The 24,390-nt window shown below is 41.2% G+C and overlaps 1 protein-coding gene across 2 annotated transcripts; it reads left to right on the top strand.

The window, feature by feature from the left end:
* Nucleotides 1–951: 951 nt before the first annotated feature.
* COPS7B (COP9 signalosome subunit 7B) lies at nucleotides 952–22,768 on the top strand. 2 transcript variants are annotated; one of them, XM_030216867.1, is made up of 5 exons: nucleotides 952–1,040; nucleotides 7,653–7,733; nucleotides 12,468–12,670; nucleotides 16,213–16,318; nucleotides 21,580–22,768. In XM_030216867.1, the coding sequence occupies exons 3-5, from the start codon at nucleotides 12,483–12,485 to the stop codon at nucleotides 21,733–21,735; spliced, it is 450 nt and encodes a 149-aa protein (XP_030072727.1). In that variant the 5' UTR covers nucleotides 952–1,040; nucleotides 7,653–7,733; nucleotides 12,468–12,482; the 3' UTR covers nucleotides 21,736–22,768. The 2 variants fall into 2 exon arrangements, with proteins under 2 accessions (XP_030072727.1, XP_030072726.1); XM_030216866.1 differs by lacking the exons at nucleotides 952–1,040; nucleotides 7,653–7,733 and having other exon boundaries at nucleotides 12,450–12,670.
* The last annotated feature ends 1,622 nt before the right edge of the window (nucleotides 22,769–24,390 follow it).

Here is a 24,390-nt window from a genome sequence, read left to right as displayed (position 1 = left end):
CGGGAGGGAGGGAGAAATGCTGGACATGGATGCAGGTGAGGGAAGGAGAAATGCTGGGCATGAATGGAGGTGAGGGAAGACAGGAAGATATGGATGGATGGAGGGAAGGGGATAGAGGAAAATAACTGGATGTGAATGACAGGGGAGGACAGGGGGTAAAAGAGAATTGCTAGTCATGGGTAGGGAGGGCATGGGAGAGAGGAGAGCTAATGGACATGGATGGAGGAGAGAGCATGAGAAGTGCTGGACATGGATGGAGGAGACGGGAAGACAGGAAGAAGATGCACATGGATGGAGGGGAGAGGGCAGGGGATGGAGGGGAGAGGGCAGGGGACAGGAATTTTGCCAAACAAAAATCTCGCCCGTTTAAATGGGCTTAACGGCTAGTGTGTGTGTGTGTGTGTATATATATATATATATATATATATATATATATATATATATATATATATATATATATATATATATATATATATATATATATATATATATATATATATATATACAACAAAGCAGTGGAATCAAATGCATTTATTGGAACAATACCCGACGTGGCCACGTTTCGCCCTCAGGCTGCGTCAGGGGTACAAACTATCAAAAGTGTATGTAAATATATCATACACACTAGTAGTTCCAAAACTCTAGTTCTATTTACCCCTGACGCAGCCTGAGGGCGAAGCGTGGCCACGTCGGGTATTGTTCCAATAAATGCATTTGATTCCACTGCTTTGTTGTTTTTTATCTACTGTTTTGTAAGCAGTTGTGTGCCTTTTTGTTTTTTTTGTGTGTGTGTGTGTATATATATATATATGTGTGTGTGTGTGTGTGTATATATATATATATGTTTGTGTGTATGTGTATGTATATATGTATATGTGTGTGTGTGTGTGTATACACACATATAATTTATTTTTTATTAATATTTTTTGCTTCTGGGATGTTTTCAAACAGCAATGAAAGACAACCTACCTGAGCTGACTGGAGCACAGAAGAATAAGCTGAAACACCTGACCATTGTTAGCCTGGCCTCCAGGATGAAGGTACCTGATTGTGCTTGAGATGTTTAGAGTAGGCAACCTTGCTGTAGCAGGACTGGAAACATTCTTTGACATCTAGGCACAAAGTAACTTTTTTTTTTATAGGAATAGCTACATGTGTTTGTGTTTTTGACTGCTTTTTCTGTAGTGTGGTCTCATAACAGTAACTTGGTTCCAAACTACTACAACAGAGGCTTCCTGACCATGGAGGTTGACTCTGGCCCCAGCTCCTGAGCAAATGGTTCTTTGGTTGCAGCAGTGGGTCCCTATTCAGCCTTGGTTCCTATTGCAGACTCTGCACTATGGCTTGGCACTAACTCCTTGGCCCCTCGTGCAGACTCTGAATTTTAGCACCTCTGCTAAGGTGCCTGGGGTTTTCTCCAATGTACTACAGGGAATGCAAAAGTTCAACTTGGGGAATTAAGTGTGATGCTGAGGGTTGTGTATTGATAATGTGCAAACTATGAAAAAGCTTGTAGTAAAATTCACAGCTGTCCAGATAAAAGGAAAATGAGGCTTTCACTTTCCATCCAAAATTTTAAGGCATGCTAAATCAGTGTTGAACCACTGGCATGGGGTTATATGTAAATGCAGGAAGGGGTGACCAAAAATGCTGATGGCCTCCAGTGTTTGTGTTGTCATGTGTTATTGTCATACAGAATCACATGATTTGACTGCAAAGTTATCTTGATTGCATCAATAGTGTATGCTACTGTCATGTGCAGTTCAGTTATGCCCCCATTTTGCTCTGAACATATACCGCTCATATTTTTCTGTTTAACTCACACTAATAGAGAGACAAAAAGTAGAAGTGGCCAGAGGGATAATGTTACTGGAGGCCACACTCAAGTTGATAATATATTGATGACCCCGACATAGCAGTATTTTGGTGACTGTGTCAGGGATTCTAGCCTTAAAATAACATAGATACAAAGAGCTTTAAAACATGTATCCATACATTTAAATATAGAAACCCATGCATATAAAAACATCTATGTAAATCAAGAAGGACCTTAAAAAGAATTAGAAAAAAAAGCATAGTTCATATAAAAAGAGTATAACTTTCAGAAGACATACTGCATACATATATAATCTCATTTGGAAAAGATGTAAAAATAACTTTAAAAACAAGTATTATTCCTATTTATGAAGCCAACCATACCTAGAAAAAATCATTATACCATCACATATAAGACCTGTCATAAGTATGTTAGAAGGTGAAATAAGTCATTTGAACTACTTGTTTTTTTTTTTTTTTTTTTATATAAACACAGTACAACAGTGTTCGCACAGAAATATCCAAAACTTCCAAGTGTGTGTACAGTATCTCAAAGAAACCACAATTTGAGCCTTCAGGAGCATCTAACCGTAAATCACCGGCATGGCTCACAGTACATACTGCATTTTCCATTTTTATCCCCCCCCCCCCCCCCCCCCCCCCTTCACACTCATACTTCATGCTCACTACTTTAGCCCACACCATAACTCAACAAGGGCACTGTTGCCTTTTTTTTTTCCCCCTGCTGGTCCTTATGCACCCAAGTATCCTTCTGGCTTTGACTGTTGCCTTTTCTATCTGTTTGGCCATCTTAAGATCATCAGAAACAATCACCCCCAAGTCCCTGCTCTTCTTTCATACACAGAAGCATTTCACCCCCTATATTGTACTATTCCCTTGGATTTTTGTAGCCCGAGTGCATGACCCTTCATTTCCTAGCATTAAATCTTTGGTCCGATAATTGGCAACTTTCTTCAAACTTGGCTAGGTCCTTTCTCATGCCATCCACACTTTCAGAGGTGTCCACCCTGTTACAGAGTTTGGTATCATCTGCAAAGAGACAATCCTTAACCAGACAGTCCTTCTGCAATATCACTCAGAACGATGTTAAAAAGAGCCAGCCCGAGGACCGATCCATGCAGTACACCACTGATTAACGTTCCTGTCCTGCTTGAGGACTGCTTTGTGTATCCCACAAGTCCTGGATTGACCTGTTGGGTAATGCTAAGGAAGAAAACATCTGTTTTTGCCTGCTAATTTTATTTCCTTTTAGTCCCAACGGTTCAATCCAGATGCCCACCCTTGACTTCTGTGTTTTACAGTTCTGAAATCGTATCTGTTTGGATGACTTTCAACTTTTTATAAAGTTTTAAATATTTTATTCTTCTTTTGGCTGTTGTATGCAGAAAGGAAGGAGATGTTTCAGTTTTTTTTTATTCTGGTTTAAATCTTGTTGCTTTTTCTTTGTTATTGGAATATTGAGTTGGCTAATCTACACACTGCCTACTAGTGCTCAACTTGATTTTGAGTCCTCTACCTCCACCTGCTGGCAAGACAGGCATAACCCACAAGGCCTGGATTGATCTGTTGGGCCTAAAGGAAGAAAATTAGTAGATAAGAACTAGTTGCTCCACACTGTCTCCCCTCTCACCTTACCTCCCAATGTTTAAATCTCTCCCTATATTTTCTGTAGAGGCTTTTTTTTTTTTTTTTTTTTATATATATAAAGAGTGCCACATTTTGAACAGGTATTCTGTTTTCATCTTGCACCACAAAGCCTGTACTAGGTTCAAACTGCATGGTGTTCTCAGTCTTGTGAAAAGGGGTTTTGGGCAGCAAAAGTGCTGTGTGATACAGATATTAAACAGAATAACTGTTAGAGAGAGAGATGCCAGTAGCAAGTCTGAGGAAAATTTGGAGGGACACTGTATACTGGGGAGTTAGAGAGCCACACTTGGTATCAATAGGGGTCACCACTGGCCCTTTAACGTTGCAGTGAAGAACAGTGCTTTAGCTAGGGTGGTTCACGGTTATCTGTGTGTTTGTTCACACCTTTAAAAAAAGATGTAGTAGATTGGTGAGGCAAGACTTCCCTTGACTAATCCATGTTGACTTTGAGTTACATAGTCACTTGAGTGCCCCTGGACTTCGTGATCTAATGGTCCCACGGATTCTTTCGCAGCCTTTCTGGTTCTGATGTACCTGAAAAAGTTGTTACTGTTAGTTTTAGCCTCTGTGGCAAGTTTCTTTTCTTATTCTCTTTTAGCCTTCTTTATTAATTCTTTGCATCTGGCTGTCGCCAAGTGGCCCCAGCACTATTATCTCTCGCACCAAATCCTGCATTCCACTAAGGACTAGATCTAAAATAACTCTCGTACTTGTGGGTTCCTGAACCGAAGGTTCCATGAAGCAGTCATTTGTTTCATCTAGGAACTTTACCTACCAAGCATGTCCCGATGTGACATTTTATCCAGTCAGTATTGGGGTGATTTATTGTGTTGCCAAATTTTGTTAGCTTCTCTAACATTTCATCATCTATTTCTCTGTTCTGGTTAGGTGGATGGTGTTGTACCCCCCACTACTATTCTCTTCCCCTTCACACAGAGAATTTGTGTACATAAAGATTCCAGAGTGCTTTTTGTTTCTGAAGAGCTTTTCATTCTGTCTGACTCAATACCCTCTTTAGTTATTCTGATATAAATTGTACCCTAATATTTATTTTATTTATTACATTTGTACCCCACATTATCCTACCTATTTGCAGGCTCAATGTGGCTTATAGAGTGTTGTTATGACATAGTCATGACAGGATCTTGTATACAATCGGTATTAAGCAGAAGATGTATGAGGAATTAGAGAAGGAGGTGTTAGGGTGGTGTAAGAGTATCCCATTGGTTATCCTTATTCTGCCATTTCTCTAAGATGCCTTTTTGTCTTTTCAATGCCAACCATTCTAACTGTAATCCGATTTTTAGGCTTCTACTGTAGCATTTTTATATAAACATTTCAAATTATATATATATTTTTTGTTTAGATTTGTAAGCTGCTTAGTAGTTGAAAGATCACAAATTATCCCTTTCAACTCTGCTTTTCTTCACTTAAAGGCACCTGGGCTTCTTTTGCTTTTGTTGCAACCTCTGTCAGGATGTCCTAACTTCCTTGTTTTTGGTATTACCCGTCAAGGATAGCTAAATATGAAGCATGATCCTGAGCAACCGTTGGCTTTTCCCTCAGGTTCTAATGTAAAAGCTGTTCCTATCTACTTTTTAAAAATGTAGACCTTTTGGAATAGGTCATCATCTCATACATGCATTGAGACTCTGGAGCTCTGCCTCGTGGGCCCTGCATGTGAAACAGTGAGCCTTTCTGAGAATGCTACCCTGGAAGTTCTGGATTTCAACTTTTTACCTAAAAGCCTAAATTTGGTTTCCAGAACCTCCTTCCCATGCTTTTCTTAGGTCATTGGTACTCTCATGTACCAAGATAAATACAGTGGAGGAAATAAGTATTTGATCCCTTGCTGATTTTGTAAGTTTGCCCACTGACAAAGACATGAGCAGCCCATAATTGAAGGGTAGGTTATTGGTAACAGTGAGAGATAGCACATCACAAATTAAATCCGGAAAATCACATTGTGGAAAGTATATGAATTTATTTGCATTCTGCAGAGGGAAATAAGTATTTGATCCCCCACCAACCAGTAAGAGATCTGGCCCCTACAGACCAGGTAGATGCTCCAAATCAACTCGTTACCTGCATGACAGACAGCTGTCGGCAATGGTCACCTGTATGAAAGACACCTGTCCACAGACTCAGTGAATCAGTCAGACTCTAACCTCTACAAAATGGCCAAGAGCAAGGAGCTGTCTAAGGATGTCAGGGACAAGATCATACACCTGCACAAGGCTGGAATGGGCTACAAAACCATCAGTAAGACGCTGGGCGAGAAGGAGACAACTGTTGGTGCCATAGTAAGAAAATGGAAGAAGTACAAAATGACTGTCAATCGACAAAGATCTGGGGCTCCACGCAAAATCTCACCTCGTGGGTATCCTTGATCATGAGGAAGGTTAGAAATCAGCCTACAACTACAAGGGGGGAACTTGTCAATGATCTCAAGGCAGATGAGACCCACTGTCACCACGAAAACCATTGGTAACACATTACGACATAACGGATTGCAATCCTGCAGTGCCCGCAAGGTCCCCCTGCTCCGGAAGGCACATGTGACGGCCCGTCTGAAGTTTGCCAGTGAACACCTGGATGATGCCGAGAGTGATTGGGAGAAGGTGCTGTGGTCAGATGAGACAAAAATTGAGCTCTTTGGCATGAACTCAACTCGCCGTGTTTGGAGGAAGAGAAATGCTGCCTATGACCCAAAGAACACCGTCCCCACTGTCAAGCATGGAGGTGGAAATGTTATGTTTTGGGGGGTGTTTCTCTGCTAAGGGCACAGGACTACTTCACCGCATCAATGGGAGAATGGATGGGGCCATGTACCGTACAATTCTGAGTGACAACCTCCTTCCCTCCGCCAGGGCCTTAAAATGGGTCGTGGCTGGGTCTTCCAGCACGACAATGACCCAAAACATACAGCCAAGGCAACAAAGGAGTGGCTCAGGAAGAAGCACATTAGGGTCATGGAGTGGCCTAGCCAGTCACCAGACCTTAATCCCATTGAAAACTTATGGAGGGAGCTGAAGCTGCGAGTTGCCAAGCGACAGCCCAGAACTCTTAATGATTTAGAGATGATCTGCAAAGAGGAGTGGACCAAAATTCCTCCTGACATGTGTGCAAACCTCATCATCAACTACAGAAGACGTCTGACCGCTGTGCTTGCAACAAGGGTTTTGCCACCAAGTATTAGGTCTTGTTTGCCAGAGGGATTAAATACTTATTTCCCTCTGCAGAATGCAAATAAATTCATATACTTTCCACAATGTGATTTTCCGGATTTAATTGTGATGTGCTATTTCTCACTGTTACCAATAACCTACCCTTCAATTATGGGCTGCTCATGTCTTTGTCAGTGGGCAAACTTACAAAATCAGCAAGGGATCAAATACTTATTTCCTCCACTGTAGCTCCTCCCAAGCGCTTTCAAAAATCTTATTTAGATGATATGCGAGGTCTACCACTTTTTGCAGTAGTCTGGCAAGTTACCAAGTGATCCTCATGTCCACCAGCTACCCAGCTATCTATATACCTAATGATTGAATCGCCATCCAGAGCCACTATTCTAACCCTTCCCTCCTGGGGACCAGCCCCTGAAGAGACAGCCTTGGTGGAAGAGGATATTGCATCACTTGGAGGGCAGGCCCTAGCTACGGAATTACTTTTCAAAAGAAACTAGGTAGTGGGATGTTCTTGCTTTGGCAAGATAATAGCAATAATCAGATGGAAGAAGGGTATCGGAAACAAACTTCAAATAGTCTAGACCTATGGATATAATTTCAATCATTTACCCTTTTCCAGTGGTAAATACTGACATTTTATATTCATGTAAACAAGTGTTCATAAGACTATGCTTTTATTTATTTTATTTTTTTTTGTGTGTTAATCATGTCCATCAATCTGTGTCCAGTATGATTATGCCATCAGAAGAATGGTAAACAATTGAAATTATAGCCATAGGTCTAGAATATCTGAAGTTTATTCTTCAATAAGTCTAGTGACCTCCTTACATTTTCCAAGTTATTAATTTCCGATACCCTTCTTCCATCTGATTTATTGCTAGTAATTTTGTCTTTCTGATGCTGGAAAATCCCACTACCTAGTTTCTTTTGATTGGTCTGTCGTAGGTTTAAATGAAAATTCCCCTTTGTTTTTGCTTACAGGATTACTTCTGCCAAACCAAGGTGATGCTCTCCATGCAGGTGGCCTTCCTCCATTGAAGTACAGAGACTGCCATACTGGAGGTGGGACTGCTCTGCTTTACCCCTGAAGGCCTCCTCTATATACCTCTCTGCTTCAGCTCATCCATGTCTGCCACTCTAGCCTCCATAGATCGGACTCATTCCCTGAGAGCTAGGAGCACTTTGCACCGAGTGCATATGTATGACCTCTCGCCAACTGGCAGATAATCATACATATGGCACTCGGTGCAAAAGACCAGATAGCCTCCATTTTGCTGCTGGACTGCTGTCTGTATCTTAATATTGGCGAGTTGTTGAGTTACTAAAAATTGCTACAAGAACAGGGGTATTTAAACTAATATAAAGTCTCTTAAGCTTCTTAGGTATTTTATATGCTATTTATTGTTTTCATCAAAATCAACTGCAAGGATCTAGAACCAGGCAATAAGTTGCTGATGAAGATGTCCAAGTAAACCTTGAGGTGAAACATTTTCCTTATTGGCTTGACAGACCAACTATACCTGAATGTAGTTTGCCTTGAATGTGGTTTTGGAAAGGCAAATATTGTACTTGGCGTTGCTGTCCATGCCTCCCAGCAAACTCTGCTTCTGAGGCACGCTTGCAGCCACTTCTAGTATTACAGCACCTGTCTCCAGCAGTGATTAACAAATCAAAGAATGCCATGCCAGATATGGATGTTTTCTCTTCTACCTATAGATATGGGGAATCTGTGCTAACAGTTGCCGGCCTTCACTGACTGGGGAAAATAATCTTTTGTGAAAATGCTTTGCCCTTTGGGAAGGGTTAATATTGTAACGTTTAAGGTTGTGATTTTGAACTGAGATTTGTTACACTAGGGGATATGTTATTTTTCTGGGATTTAGAAAAGAATTATTCTCTTTGAGGTTTTAAGAGATTTTCATGTTTGACTTTGTCATTGTTCTGTCTTTGTTATGCATTTAATGACATATTCAGTTTGTATTATACTTTCTATATTTTGCTTATTTTTAAAGTCTGCTATAAACTAACTGTTGGGTTGATGAGCAGGAAACGTCTTAAATATATAAAAGCCAAGATTGACTGAAGTTTGCTGCGTTTAAGTGGAAATTGTAGCTGCCTGGAGAGTAGAAAGGCCTCCTCCACAAGCCTTGTCCCATTATCCTCTTAGTCTTTTGGAGCTGTATCTGTACATAAGTACATAAGTAGTGCCATACTGGGAAAGACCAAAGGTCCATCTAGCCCAGCATCCTGTCACCGACAGTGGCCAATCCAGGTCAAGGGCACCTGGCACGCTCCCCAAACGTAAAAACATTCCAGACAAGTTATACCTAAAAATGCGGAATTTTTCCAAGTCCATTTAATAGCGGTCTATGGACTTGTCCTTTAGGAATCTATCTAACCCCTTTTTAAACTCCGTCAAGCTAACCGCCCGTACCACGTTCTCCGGCAACGAATTCCAGAGTCTAATTACACGTTGGGTGAAGAAAAATTTTCTCCGATTCGTTTTAAATTTACTACACTGTAGCTTCAACTCATGCCCTCTAGTCCTAGTATTTTTGGATAGCGTGAACAGTTGCTTCACATCCACCCGATCCATTCCACTCATTATTTTATACACTTCTATCATATCTCCCCTCAGCCGTCTCTTCTCCAAGCTGAAAAGCCCTAGCCTTCTCAGCCTCTCTTCATAGGAAAGTCGTCCCATCCCCACTATCATTTTCGTCGCCCTTCGCTGTACCTTTTCCAATTCTACTATATCTTTTTTGAGATACGGAGACCAGTACTGAACACAATACTCCAGGTGCGGTCGCACCATGGAGCGATACAACGTCATTATAACATCCGCACACCTGGACTCCATACCCTTCCTAATAACACCCAACATTCTATTCGCTTTCCTAGCCGCAGCAGCACACTGAGCAGAAGGTTTCAGCGTATCATCGACGACGACACCCAGATCCCTTTCTTGATCCGTAACTCCTAACGCGGAACCTTGCAAGACGTAGCTATAATTCGGGTTCCTCTTACCCACATGCATCACTTTGCACTTGTCAACATTGAACTTCATCTGCCACTTGCACGCCCATTCTCCCAGTCTCGCAAGGTCCTCCTGTAATCGTTCACATTCCTCCTGCGACTTGACGACCCTGAATAATTTTGTGTCATCGGCGAATTTAATTACCTCACTAGTTATTCCCATCTCTAGGTCATTTATAAATACATTAAAAAGCAACGGACCCAGCACAGACCCCTGCGGGACCCCACTAACTACCCTCCTCCACTGAGAATACTGGCCACGCAATCCTACTCTCTGCTTCCTATCTTTCAACCAGTTCTTAATCCATAATAATACCCTACCTCCGATTCCATGACTCTGCAATTTCTTCAGGAGTCTTTCGTGCGGCACTTTGTCAAACGCCTTCTGAAAATCCAGATATACAATATCAACCGGCTCCCCATTGTCCACATGTTTGCTTACCCCCTCAAAAAAATGCATTAGATTGGTGAGGCAAGACTTCCCTTCACTAAATCCGTGCTGACTTTGTCTCATCAGTCCATGTTTTTGTATATGCTCTGCAATTTTATTCTTAATAATAGCCTCCACCATCTTGCCCGGCACCGACGTCAGACTCACCGGTCTATAATTTCCCGGATCTCCTCTGGAACCCTTCTTAAAAAATCGGAGTAACATTGGCTACCCTCCAGTCTTCCGGTACTACACTCGATTTAGGGACAGATTGCATATTTCTAACAGTAGCTCCGCAAGTTCATTTTTAGTTCTATTAATACTCTGGGATGAATACCATCAGGTCCCGGTGATTTACTACTCTTCAGCTTGCTGAACTGACCCATTACATCCTCCAAGGTTACAGAGAATTTGTTTAGTTTCTCCGACTCCCCCGCTTCAAATATTCTTTCCGGCACCGGTGTCCCCCCCCCAAATCCTCCTCGGTGAAGACCGAAGCAAAGAATTCATTTAATTTCTCCGCTACGGCTTTGTCCTCCTTGATCGCCCCTTTAACACCATTTTCGTCCAGCAGCCCAACCGACTCTTTGGCCGGTTTCCTGCTTTTAATGTATCTAAAAAATTTTTACTATGTATTTTGCTTCCAACGCTAATTTCTTCTCAAAGTCCTTTTTTGCCCTCCTTATCTCCGCTTTGCATTTGGCTTGGCATTCCTTATGATCTATCCTGTTACTTTCAGTTGGTTCTCTTCTCCACTTTCTGAAGGATTGTTTTTTGGCTCTAATGATTTCCTTTATCTTACTGTTAGCCACGCCGGCTGACGTTTAGTCTTTTTTCCCTTTTTCTAATACGTGGAATATATTTGTCCTGAACCTCCAGGATGGTGTTTTTAAACAGCATCCACGCCTGATGCAAGTTTTTTACTCTGCGAGCTGCTCCTTTCAGTCTTTTTTTCACCATTTTCTCATTTTGTCGTAATCACCTTTTCTATAGTTAAACGCTAGCGTACTTGATTTCCTAGTTTCACTTCCTTCAATGCCAATATCAAAACCGATCATATTATGATCACTGTTATCAAGCGGCCCTCGTATCGTTACCCCCCTGCACTAGATCATGAGCACCACTAAGGACTAAGTCTAGTATTTTTCCTTCTCTTGTCGGCTCCTGAACTAGCTGTTCCATGAAGCTGTCCTTGATTTCATCAAGAAATCTTATGTCCCTTGCGTGTACAGATGTTACATTAACCCAGTCTATATGCGGGTAATTGAAATCCCCCATTATTGTGTTGCCCAGTTTGTTTGCGTCCCTGATTTCCTTTAACATTTCCGCATCCGTCTGTTCGTCCTGGCCAGGCGGACGGTAGTACACTCCTATCACTATCCTTTTCCCCTTTGCACATGGAATTTCAATCCACAGTGATTCCAAGGAGTGTTTTTGTTTCCTGCAGAATTTTCAATCTATTTGATTCAAGGCTCTCGTTAATATACAATGCTACCCCTCCACCAATCCGATTCACCCTATCACTACGATATAATTTGTACCCCGGTATGACAGTGTCCCACTGGTTATCCTCCTTCCACCAGGTCTCAGAGATGCCTATTATATCTAATTTTTCATTTAGTGCAATATATTCCAACTCCCCCCATCTTATTTCTTAGGCTCCTGGCATTCGCATATAGACATTTCAAACTATGTTTGTTGTTCCTAAGTACATCATGCTTAGTACTTGACAGTATTAATTGGCAATCTTTTGTCTGATTTTTATTGTTATTTAAAGATACCCGATCTACTACAATCTCTTTTGCAACCTCACTATCAGGATACTCTATCTTTCCTGTTATGGTGATATCTTTGAAAGATACCTTATCCCGAACCATGCTCTTTTGAGCGACTGTCGGCCTTCCCCCCATTTCTAGTTTAAAAGCTGCTCTATCTCCTTCTTAAACGCCGATGCCAGCAGCCTGGTCCCACTCTGGTTAAGATGGAGCCCATCCTTTCGGAATAGGCTCCCCCTTCCCCAGAATGTTGCCCAGTTCCTAACAAATCTAAAGCCCTCCTCCCTGCACCATCGTCTCATCCACGCATTGAGACTCTGGAGCTCTGCCTGTCTCTTGGGCCCTGCGCGTGGCATAGGTAGCATTTCAGAAAATGCTACCCTGGAGGATCTGGATTTCAGCTTTCTACCTAAGAGCCTAAATTTTGCTTCCAGAACCTCTCTCCCACATTTTCCTATGTCATTAGTAGTCTTAGCTTTTGGGGGAATCCAGAAAGGGGACTTTTTTTTGTTTTCCTCTCTGTGCTGTAGGAATGACATGAGTGCTCTCTTTCAGTGTATTCCTTACTCTATGCTGTTGAAAGATCTGGATATGCGGAACTTGAGGGAATTGGAAGACTTAATAATTGAAGCTGTCTACACTGACATCATCCAGGGTAAATTGGACCAGCGCAACCAGCTGCTAGAGGTGGACTTCTGTATTGGAAGAGATATGCAGAGGAAGGACATTCATAGTATTATGAAAACGCTGCAAGAATGGTGAGGCAGTCATAGATCATCTTTCTTGCATTTATAAATGTGTTTTAAAGTACATTTTTTTCCACAATCTCGCTAACGTCATGAGTTTTAGTCATTGGGACAGAACTGTTATCCTCTTCAATTGTCCCTTCCAGCACTGAGACTTGCACATAGTCTTTCTACATTGCAGGAGCATCTGCTTTTTTTAGTATTGTGAAAACTCCTCCCTCCCTATGTGCACAGATCTCTGTAAATGCACCTGAGTTGTTCAGTACTTTCTGAGAGTCTGAAAGTATATCCCAGTCCTTCCCAGCAACACTCTGCCACCTTTTTCTCCTGAGAACCCCTCCTAGCTCACACATATATACAGCCCTGTAAATGCACTTCAGTCTGTCCTTGCATTTCTCATTAACCAAGTTTGTTTGTTTAGATTTTGCTCACATCTTTTTCAGTAGTAGCTCAAGGTGAGTTACATTCCGTGTCTGTGGAGGTCTCACAATCTAATTTTGTACGTGAGGCAATGTAGGGTTAAGTGACTTGCCCAAATAAGGAACAACAGTGGGATTTGAGCTGGCCACCTCTGGATGTCAAGAGTGGTGCTCTAACCACTAGGCCACTTCTCCACACACACAAGGTCGTAGATTTCAGTGCACTACATGCCTGATCTCCACACAGAGAACTATCCGTTGTAACTCGGTTCTGACCTGTGGTGGTCTTTTCTGCTTCCACCCTTGAGACCTCTGAATAGAGTTTGAGCTGTGCTGTATCTAACAATTTCTGGCACTGGAGCAGAGAATGGGAATTCTGCATAACTCTATGGACAGCAGTACTATTCAGTCTCTGTCCATACAGTTATTTGGATATATTTAAGTCGGCAAAAGGCTGTCCAAACTTAATCTGTATTGCTATATGGCTATAGATAGCAGCTGTTTGTCTATAGAGCCAGTAGTGGTTCAGCATTGTTGGCTAGCTAGCTAGCGGCATTAAATATGTAGAATAGATTTAAACACTTTGGTTGGTGTTTTTAATGAAACGTTGACTGTGTCATTTGAATACTGAGCTGTGTAGTTTGAGATATGGAAAAATTCCCACCTCTTTCAATCCTCATAATCTCTGACATGGCTTAAAAAAAAATCGGTGTGGATAAGACATCGAACATAAGATTGCTATGTCTGTGCCCCACTCATTTAAACCTTGTTTTCCCTTAGAAAGTAGGCCGGAAAGGAAGGTAGTAGTATGTCTGTACAGGTTATTGGTGAGACTTCATCAGGAGGACAGTGTCTGAACACCAAGCATTCCAAAGGATAGAGTGGAGGTAGCCTTGGAAAGGGCAACCAAACAGTACAGACTGTACACTATGCCCTACCAGATGAGACTTAAGGGATAAATATGTACTAGAAGATGAGTTTACAGTGCTTTGTAAAAGTCTTTAACATTTTGTACAGTTCAAAATGGAAGTAGAAGCTGTTTTTGTTAATCCATATAATCTTTTCATTATTTGTTTATAACTCACCTATCTTTACATCACTAACCCCCCCTGGTTACTAAGCCGTGCTAGCGGCTGTCGTGCGCTGTCTGTATTGCCGCATAGCAACTGCTACCGCAGCTTTGTAAACAGTGGGGGGGGGGGAGGGGAAGTGAGGAGAACAGCACATGCTAACAATTAATACATAGGCCAAGATGCACATTTTTGCCCAAAGAAGTCTAAGAACTGTATATATTCAGTAACCTAACTTCTGTCCCATTTTCTCGTCTCAGCTCAGATCTTGGCTTAGCGGAGTTTAAAAAAGGTTTGGACGGCTTCCTAAAGGAAAAGTCCATAGACCATTATTAAATTGGACTTGGGGAAAATCCACTATTTCTGGGATAAGCAGTATAAAATGTTTTGTACTTTTTTGGGATCTTGCCGGGTATTTGTGACCTGGATTGACCACTGTTGGAAACAGGATGCTGGGCTTGATGGACCTTTGGTCTTTCCCAGTAAGGCAATACTTATGTACTTATGTACTTTTCCTCTCCTAAATCGAAACCCTCATTAAAAAGCATGCTAAATAACTGGGTCTTCAACTTCTTCCAAACCCCATGATATTAGGCTTGTACCTCTGCTACTCACAATAATCAAGTATCTTTTCAACATATTTATAAATGATCTAGAGAAAGGAGTAACTAGTGATGTAATTAAATTTGCTGATGACACAAAGTTATTCAAAGTTGTTAAATCACAAGAGGATTGTGAAAAATTACAAGAGGACCTTACGAGACTGGGAGATTTGGCATCCAAATGACAGATGACGTTTAATGTGAGCAAGTGTAAAGTGATGCATGTGGGAAAGGGGAACCTGAGCTATAGTTACATGATGCAGGGTTCCACATTAGGAGTTGCGAACAGGAAAAGGATCTAGGTGTCATCGTTGAATATACTTTGAAACCTTCTGCTCAGTGTGCATTGGCAGCTAAGAAAGCAAATAGAGTGTTGTGCATTGTTAGGAAAGGAATGGAAAACAAAAACGAGGATATTATAATGCCTTTGTATCACTCAGTGGTGCAACTGCACCATTAATACTGTGTTCAGTTCTGGTCACCACATCTCAAAAAAAGATATAGTTGCATTAGAAAATGTACAGAGAAGGGCGACAATGGTAAAGGGGATGGGATGACTTCCCTATAAGGAAAGGCTAAAGCTTCTAGGGCTCTTCAACTTGGAGAAAAGATTGTTGATGTGATATGATAGAGGTCTAGAAAATAATGAGTGGAGTGGAACGGGTAGACGTGAGTTATTTGTTCTTTCTAAAAATAGTAGGACAAGGGGGCACACAATGAAGCTACAAAGTAGTAAATTTTAAAACAAATCAGAGAAAATATTTCTTCACTCAACGTGTAATTAAACTTTGATAAGTAGTAGTAGTAGTTTATTTAAGGTTGACATTGTCTTTCTAGCCTGCCCCCTCCCCAGGAATGAGGACTGTGCTAGATGGAAAGGGTAAGGAGAAAATTCCCAGGTAAATGCAAGTGAGGACTTGACTCCATACTCAAAGCCAGTTTTGGTAGAGCTGGAAGCTGACATGGCCAAGTGCCAAACCTTTCTTGCTTGCATATTTTAATTGTTCTCAGATGGGTTATTGTTACCATGGGAGTATTAGATGCAGTACTGTCTATTCGTGATGCAAGATAGATAAAAATCCTAAAGGGTAATGGTTTTGGGTGGGCAAGGAGTTAATGGGTTCCTGCCTCTTGTTCCATTCCCACTGCTGAATGTGAGCCCTCTACGAATTTTTTTTTTCCCATGGGTGCAGAACTCCTCTAAGGTTAAACTTGTTCTGTATCCCCACTACTTCCACCGAGTGTTATGAAGCAGAGCTGTACACACTCTGGGATGTTCCCTTCAGACTTGGGCTTTTGTACATCACTGTTGCTGGCTAATGACAGAGCCTGTTATCTTAGTGTGTGTGTTGGACCCTGGTGTATATAAGCTTCCTGAGTACATTATGAATATCTGCATCAATTATCTGTGGCTTGTGTTGGGGAAAAGACAAGGAGATAAATGATGTTTCAAAATTTGGCAGGTGCGATGGATGTGAAGCCGTGCTGGTAGGAATCGAACAACAAGTACTGAGAGCCAATCAGTATAAAGAGAACCAGAAGCGGACTCAACAGCAGATGGAGACAGAGGTGGGTGATGTATCTTCCAGGCCACACTTGGCATCACCTTCAGTCCCTGAACTGTAGCCCTGTGATAAGACTCCTTAATCCCGATGTAAATCCTTGATGTGTGGGGCAAGATTTCTTAAAACCAGCAATAGCAGTGTCCCAGTGTATAGGGAACATTTCTCAATGGGCTACTTCCTTTTTTCCTCTTATAGTGAGCTGAGGGATATTTAAATGTGTTGCAGTCTCTTGACAGGTTTTCAGTCCCAAAAGTACAACTTACCATGACAAATGTCTCTCTCCTGGAAAGTAGTGTAGTTGGATAATAGAAATGACGTGACTATGGAGTAACTTTCCACTTGGTGCATAACAGCCTGGGATCAGTCTCCCCAGTGGTTTAATCCTCAGATGTGTAACTTACATTGCTCATCTATAGGGGAAAAATTTTGTTTGCAGTAACTAACCACAACTCAAGGGGATGGGTATAATTGAAACTCAGTAAGTTGTAAGAAACAGGACAGTGTTTCAGGATCTGTCATCTTTGCTTGCTTGCATGTATTTACTGTTCCATTGTGAAGGGTGAATATAATTCATTAGACCAGTGGTTTGCAAATGTGTCCTGGGGAACTCCCAGTCAGATTAGATTTCAGGATATCTATGTTGCATGTACATAAGATTGGAGGCAATGCATGCAAATTAATCTCATACATATTCATTATGGATGTCCTGAAAAAGTAGCTGACTTAAGTCCCCAGGACAGATTTGAGAAGCAATGCTTTTAGACCCGTTCTTAACAGAACTCTCAGGGTCCATATTTAAATTTAGCAGGTTCACTGTGTGCCTTTCCCACCCCCATATATTATATAATTGCTTAATGTGCACACAATCGGGGTGCACATCTTGTGTTCATTGTAGTATCTGTCTATTTTTCCTGATCTGAAACAGTTTCTTTACTGTATTATAAAGCAGAAGTGATGAATTTTCCCTTCTGTACTCTTGTCTTTCATTGGCAGGCTTTAGCAGATAAAGGCTGAAAGCCTTACCTCCTCCACATACTGCACCTTCTGTACGATTCAAAATATGCTATACTGCCATTTGGAAGTACTGTTAACTGCCATTTACAATACTAAAATGTGTAAAACAAAGGTAGGAAAAGAAACGTCATGCATGGTATAGAGGTGAAAAGCAGTGCAGCTGTTGTATACTTCATACCCTACTTGAATCCCATTATCCCGGCCCAGCATCAACTTTTAGGCCCCTCTGAAATATTTCATCTACAAACACATCCAAGAATAAAAATGTTTTGAGACCTTTCTTAAGTACCCGAGATGATTCTAGTCTAGGAAATAAGGCAGGTTATTTCAGAGAGAGGGACCTGCTACACTAAATAGAATAAGGGATTATGTCTATATAGATATACCAAAATGATGGGCTCTATCGGCGGATTCATCTTGTGGTACCAGTGCTCTGAACAATAACTACGGTGTCAGAAGAGGAGAAGGTGGCATACGAGAATAATTTTATATCCAACTATTAGAATCTTAAATGAAATTCCTTGAGGGACAGGAAGCCCATGTTCATCTTTTTAATACTGGAGTAACGTGTGTCTGGGGAGTTGATGTGAACCCAAGCTGTGTTGGAGTTGCAGAGCTTGAGGATGTGTCTTCCTGTATTTTGGAGACTGAGAGGAACAACTGGGGCTGAATAGACGCGTCTACTGTTAGTACAGTTCATAGCTTCCAGGAGAAAGCATCCTAGGCATGTACATTGAGAGCCCATGGTCGAAGGTGCCGTGGGGCAGCGTGAACAGCAGAGAGCCATCAGAGCATCACCTCTTCTGTTGCTGCTGATAGGAAGTAGTGTCAGTTATGGAATTAATATTTTAAAAAGTGCTGACAGCATAGCGTTTTCAAATTTGAAATTAAACAATTTGTCTTATAAAGAAAACAGAAGCATCCATGTGAATGCATGTGTGTTTCAACATCAAGTTATAGGTCAGTGACGGAAACACTTTCTATGTCCTTTCCTTCTTATAACTCTATTCCCTTAAACCATCATTTCTCCTGATACTAACCACCTAGACAGAGACATCTAGTGAATGTTTGTTTCTGATACACACACTGGTCCACCAGACCCACTCACCCTTTCATTTCCAATTTTTGCACATCATTACTTCCCACTACATGTCCAAAATGTTGGCTCCATGATGGTGTTACGAATGAAAATGGGATCAAGGATAAGAAGGCTGAAGATAGAAACAGAGAAAAGTGCGGGCAGATAAAGACCATGTGGCTTAACCAGTCTGGCCATCTATTCCATCTACTCTCCCTTTCACTCCCTTAGAGATCCTAAATACTTGTCTCAAGCTTTCTTGAATTCAGATGCTGTTTTTGTCTTTACCATTTCCACCAGGAGGCCATTCCATGAATTCACCAGCCTTTTATTAAAGAAATTTCCTCAAGTTACTTCTGAGTCTATCCCCTTTCACCTTCATCCTTTGCCCCCTTGTTCCAGAGCTTTGTTTCAGTTGAAAGACTCACCTCCTGTGCATTTATACTGTATAGGTATTTAAATGTCTCTATCTCCCCTCTCCTGCCTTTCTTCCACAGAATACATATTGAGATTGTCTGTCCTCAAATGTTTTATGACTAAGACCACTGACCATTTTAGTAGCCACCCTTTGGACCAACTCTATCCTGTTTATCTCTTTTCGAGGGTGTGGTCTCCAGAATTGTACACAATATTCTAAATGAAGTCTCAACAGAGTCTTATACAGGGCCCTTTTTCCTACTGGCTATTCATATTCCTGTGCACTCAAGCATCCTAGCTCTCGCTTTCACCTTTTCTACCTGTTAGGCCACCTTAAGATCATCACATATGATCACACCCAAGTCCCACTCCTCTTTTGTGCACAAAAGTTCTTCACCCCCTAAACTGTACAATTCCCTCAGATTTTGGCAGCCCAAGTACACGATGCTGCATTTTGTTAGCATTAAATCTTAGCTGTCAAATTTCAGATCCTTCCTCTAGCTTCACTGGATCCTTCCTCATGTAATCTACTCTGTCAGAGGTGTCTGCCCTATTGCAGATGCAAACCTTACCAGACAGCCCTTCAGCAATATCGCTTACCAAAATTAAAAAAAAACCGTCCCAAGAACCGAACCTTTCAGCACACCCCACATGTAACATCCTTTTCCTCAGAAAGAGCTCCATTTACCACTACCCTGTGTCTTGTTGCCTTCCACTCAACCAGTTCCCAACCTGGTCAGTCGCATAGTGCTCGTATCAAGGGCACTCAGGTTTTTTTTAGATTACATTACATCACATCACATCAGTCTGGTGTTCCGCAACATCCTCTACAGTTCCGTGCAGATCACAACAAAACACCAGCACATGTAGCTGGCAATATGTATCAGCTTACATAGCACATTTAAACTGCAAGTTAAGCCATAGTTTTCTTAAGTAACGATGCTTAAGTTGCTTGCGAAACAACAAATAGGTATCGCGCGAACAGTTGCCAGGAGAGAATTCCATAATGAAGCAGCCTAGTAAGGAATCGAGGCAGAAAGCTGCTTAAAATACTTGACCAGCTTAATTGGAAACCATAAAAAAAAACTTGCCCTCTCAACAGCTGCCTACCTAATAAAGGGAAAAACTTACCAAATGAGAAGGTGCATCCTCTGCAAAGTCAAAAAGACTAATGTATATAATTTAAAGTGTGATCGTGCAATAACTGGTAACCAATGCAACTTATGAAAATATGGTGTAACAGGTTCATTCCTTCTGAAGGAAAAGGTAGCCCTAATTGCCAAATCTTGTATTGTTTGTAACCTTTTCATTATTAATCTTGTACAGCCTATATATACGATGTTACAGTAATCCATCTTTGAAAGCAACAATGATTGCACTATTAATTGAGAAACAGGCAGTTCAAAAAAGCTTTCGTATAGAACTTTCAATAACAAAAAAGAATGCTTCAACTCCTTTATTCGCCTGATTAATCATGGTCAATTGACGATCCACTTCTATTCCTTAAACTCAAATTTAAACTGAATATTTCCAATAGTAAAATTTTCCTTTCCCCAAACATCTTTAGGAGAACCTAAATATAAAAATAGTTTTCTCCTGATAAGTTTTAATCAAAAAGCTGCTGCCTTCTTTCAATGACACCAAAACATTCCTGAATTGTATTTAAAATATCCTTGTATTCTATGGGAGCTGGTAATAAAATAGTAATATCACCTGCATAAATATTAAAAAATATATATATTTTCAATTGTTCAAGCCCTGTCCCTAAGGGCTGTAACAAAACATTAAATAGCGGCGAAAAGGGAGACCCCACAGAACCCCACATTCCGGAACCCAAGCATCCAATAAAATGCCCTGCATCTTGACTCTATAATTTCTGTCTTTAAAAAAAAAAAAAACCCTGAACCAATAGTTGTCTATTCAGAACCGTGTCAGTGTTTGCTAAAATCTAAATACATCTAGCGCTGTCCCTCGATCCAGCTCTGTTCACCCAGTCAAAGAAATTGAGATTTGTCTGACAAGACCTGCCTCTAGTGAAACCGTGTTGCCTCAAGTCCTGTAATCCATTGGATTACAGAAACTTCACTATTCTCTGTTTTAAAAGTGTTTCCATTAATTTATTTACCATAGAAGTCAGACTTACTGGCCTGTAGTTCCCAACCTCTTCCTTACATCTGCTTTTGTGGAGAGGAACCACATCTGCTCTTCTCCAGTCCTCCAGGATCACTCCTGACTCCTAGAGAAGCATTGAAAAGGTCAGCCAGCGGAGCTGCTAAAACTTCCCTAATTTGCTTCATGATCCTAAGAGAACAAGGCATTGAGGGAAAAGTAGGAGAGAAACAGGGAGAAGAAAGGAATTGAAGGAAAAATGAATGAAAAAGTAGTAACATTGATGAAGAGAAGGAACAGATGGAAAGAAGAAAATACCAAATTCAGATTTTTTTTCAAATTTATTCATTATCTTGCATTTAAATTTTGCTACATACTTTTGTCCCACTGTGACTGTTGTGCAGAGGTTTTTCCTTATATAGCAACCTTTTGGCCATAAACTATTCCTTGACTATAGAAAGAAGGCAGAGGTAAACAGGCCCCAAATGTTGTATGACTCTGTGCTTTCTAAAGTGAGGCTGTTCTGTCTGGGAGTGCAGGCATGCTAGAGCATGAAAGGGTAGTGGCGAGGGGAAGATGGAGTTGATAGAATATGGATCAGTTCTGAAGTTGGCCTGTAGCTGAAGATACGTTTTGTTTCTGCTTAGGTTACAAACATAAAGAAGACATTAAAAGCAACAGCTTCCTCAGCACAAGAAATTGACCAGCACCTCACGGACAGGGAGGGTCCTCCACTGACCGAGCAGAGGCAGCCTACCAAGAAGATGTCCAAAGTGAAAGGCCTGGTCTCCAGTCGCCACTAGAATGGGCCGTCATCCTCCTCAGTTGTTTACAGACAGACTGACTGCAGAAGAGTGGTCCTGCATGATCCTGTCACTGGGTTCTGGAGGAGACTTGAAAGGTTCTGTTTAGGCAAACCAAGACTGGCATGTCCTAATTCAGGGCCACCGTGGTGAGGACCTGGAGAAATATGGGCTCTGGGGTTTGTTTTCTTTTGTGAATTGATTGTACTGTAGTGATTGTGGCCCTCTGGCCCCACCTTGGAGCATGCAGTGCGGTCATTACCGCTTTGTTCTTCATCGGAGCGTTAACAATGTTTTTGTCTCCTCAGGAAGAGCTTGTGAAATGATGGCACTTGGTAGCTGAAGGAAGTAGATGTTCACCAGACGTGATTAGGATTAGTTGACCACTCACAGACCTTACCAGAGAGTTTAGGACTTCTAGTTTAGCCCTTACCAGGCAAGAATAAGCCACAATTCAGTCATGGCGGAATATTCCACTAAGGAAAGCTACTCACACAGTTTTACTTCAGTTTACTTAGTAATTGAGTGAGAACACCTTCAGTGATTATTTTCCATTACAGCAGGCCTCGCCGTACCTTTCCCAGGAACCAAGTCGGTGGGAAATTTTCATTGAGAGCTCCATTCTTGTAACTTTCTGAGAGACTGTTCTGCGTACAGCTGACCTTGCAAGAACATTTTTATTCCAACTTTTCAAGCATAGAGCATTCCTGTAGGAACCCTTCTGGCAAACAGCAGCAGAAGAATAATATTGTCCCTGATCCTCCTGCAGATCCATGTAAAAGTGAGGCTGGATAATGCTTACATGTACTCTTTAATTTAAACAGAGAAAAGAGACAGACCTACCTCAAGAACAGACAGTCTGTGGAGAGAGAATGTAGCATGGGATGCTGTGCTGTATCTCCTGTGCTAATATCCCGTCCAATTTGAATTTCAGTGTCAGTTTGAAAAGTCTTGGTGACTACTCTCTAGGGCAGTGGTTTTCAACCCAGTCCTGGGGGATCCCCTGGCCAGTCGGGTTTTCAGGATATCCACAATGAATATGCAAATGAGAGATTTGCATGCACTGCCTTGTAAGTATGCAAATCTCATGCATATTCCTTGTGAATATCTTGAAAACCTGACTGGCTAGGTGGTCCCTGAAGATTGGGTTGAAGAGGACTGCGGTAGGGCATCAGAAGTTGAACCCAAACAGCAAAAGAAATCAGCCTTTGGTTTGTGTGGGCACCATACCTGGAGCTTGAGTGCTTTTAAGGAATAGCTCCCCCCCCCCCTTAATGAAATAATTCTCATCAGTTCAGTTTGTTAGATTTAGTATAGCAAAAAAAACAGCTGTTAAAAGATGCCACATAGTGCATGTACCTCACTCTCTACCTCTTGTAATATCATTGCTAAACAAATCCCACACCTGCTCATCCTACTTCATTGGCCGTACTGTGCCCTTGTGAAGGATAAACATTGTACTACTTCCCCTTATCCAGAAGACAAAACATGTTCCACATATGCGTCTTATTAAAACTTGTAAGAACTGCAGGAGTATTTCTATATCTTCTTTGTTCTCCTTTTAGATCAATCAATAGCCCTTCTTCCAATAAGTCACTTTAACCATAGGACCTTTGGGGTGCCTCTGTGTAGTTGCTCTTTCATGTTGTACTTAGCATGTAAAAATGATTTTTAACAAATAAGCTGCCCTGCACAGACACTGTCTAACATGCAGGCTGATGTTAGGAACCATAGGATGCTCAGCCTGCATTTGCCAGCATCTACACAGAATACAGATCCCTCGCTTTTTATTCCATTGTCCCCTCTGCAGTAACTTGCACTTGACCTTGGGTTTTATGTAGTAGGCTGAGCAGGAAGGTCCTGCAACAGCCATATATAGGCACACCAAAGATACGAATTTTTGTAGTGTTTATTGAAGGCTTTTATTACTATAGGGACACGTCGGAAAACACAAAATCTGGTCTGTTAAGAACATGGTGTCACAGTGAGTACTTGTGAGGGAGCTGGTATTGTTCTCGCTATACAATTCTTTTGTGTTACTGTCCTTCCCATTAGGCCCTAACTTCAGACAGAACCTTTGGACAGGAAGTGCAGTGAAGACACTTCTCTCTAATGAAATGGACTTAATTACCCTTTCAGAACGTGAACACATCCTCTTAATTTTTTTTTTGTTTTTTTGTTGTGATTTTCCCAGTTTGCTACTTTTTTTTTTTAATGTTGATATATGTTTTGGTAAACATAGACATCTTATGTATTCTGTCCTTAGAGAAAATGATACTAATTCTAAGTTACAATTCTGGCAGGCAAGCACATTTCAAGATGAAAACACAATAAAATAACCAGCTTGTTGTATTGGAGTGTTTAGTGTTTCCAGATTTAAGTGTTTTTGTTTTCTTGGTATAAATGTTAAATTAAAAAGAAAATGAGCATTGGTTATGGAACATCTGTCATTATTTGCATCTTTGATAGGTAAGGTAACGTATAAATACATACATGCGTGCATTAAAATACTTCATCAGCACTATCAAAAATTCAATTACAGTGCAAGTTCCAGTTCAGTAACTTAAGGGACTGTTTACTATATGCCTTGGGCTCATTTTATTCCTGCAGCAGACGGTGTGTGCTAACCATTAGTAAATGACAGCAGGTAGAGAC

The sequence above is a fragment of the Microcaecilia unicolor genome, chromosome 10 (genome assembly GCF_901765095.1).
Source record: "Microcaecilia unicolor chromosome 10, aMicUni1.1, whole genome shotgun sequence".
Lineage (NCBI taxonomy): Eukaryota > Metazoa > Chordata > Amphibia > Gymnophiona > Siphonopidae > Microcaecilia > Microcaecilia unicolor.
The sequence above is the reverse complement of the archived record's forward strand: the minus strand, read 5'-3'. Positions and strand labels throughout refer to the sequence as shown.

Bases quoted from the DNA above. Each gene is read 5' to 3' on its own strand.
- COPS7B (XM_030216866.1), top strand. From the start codon at position 12,450: ATGAGTGCTCTCTTTCAGTGTATTCCTTACTCTATGCTGTTGAAAGAT. The intron at 12,671-16,212 runs GTGAGGCAGTCA...AAAATTTGGCAG, and splicing joins ATGAAAACGCTGCAAGAATG to GTGCGATGGATGTGAAGCCG. The intron at 16,319-21,579 runs GTGGGTGATGTA...GTTTCTGCTTAG, and splicing joins AACAGCAGATGGAGACAGAG to GTTACAAACATAAAGAAGAC.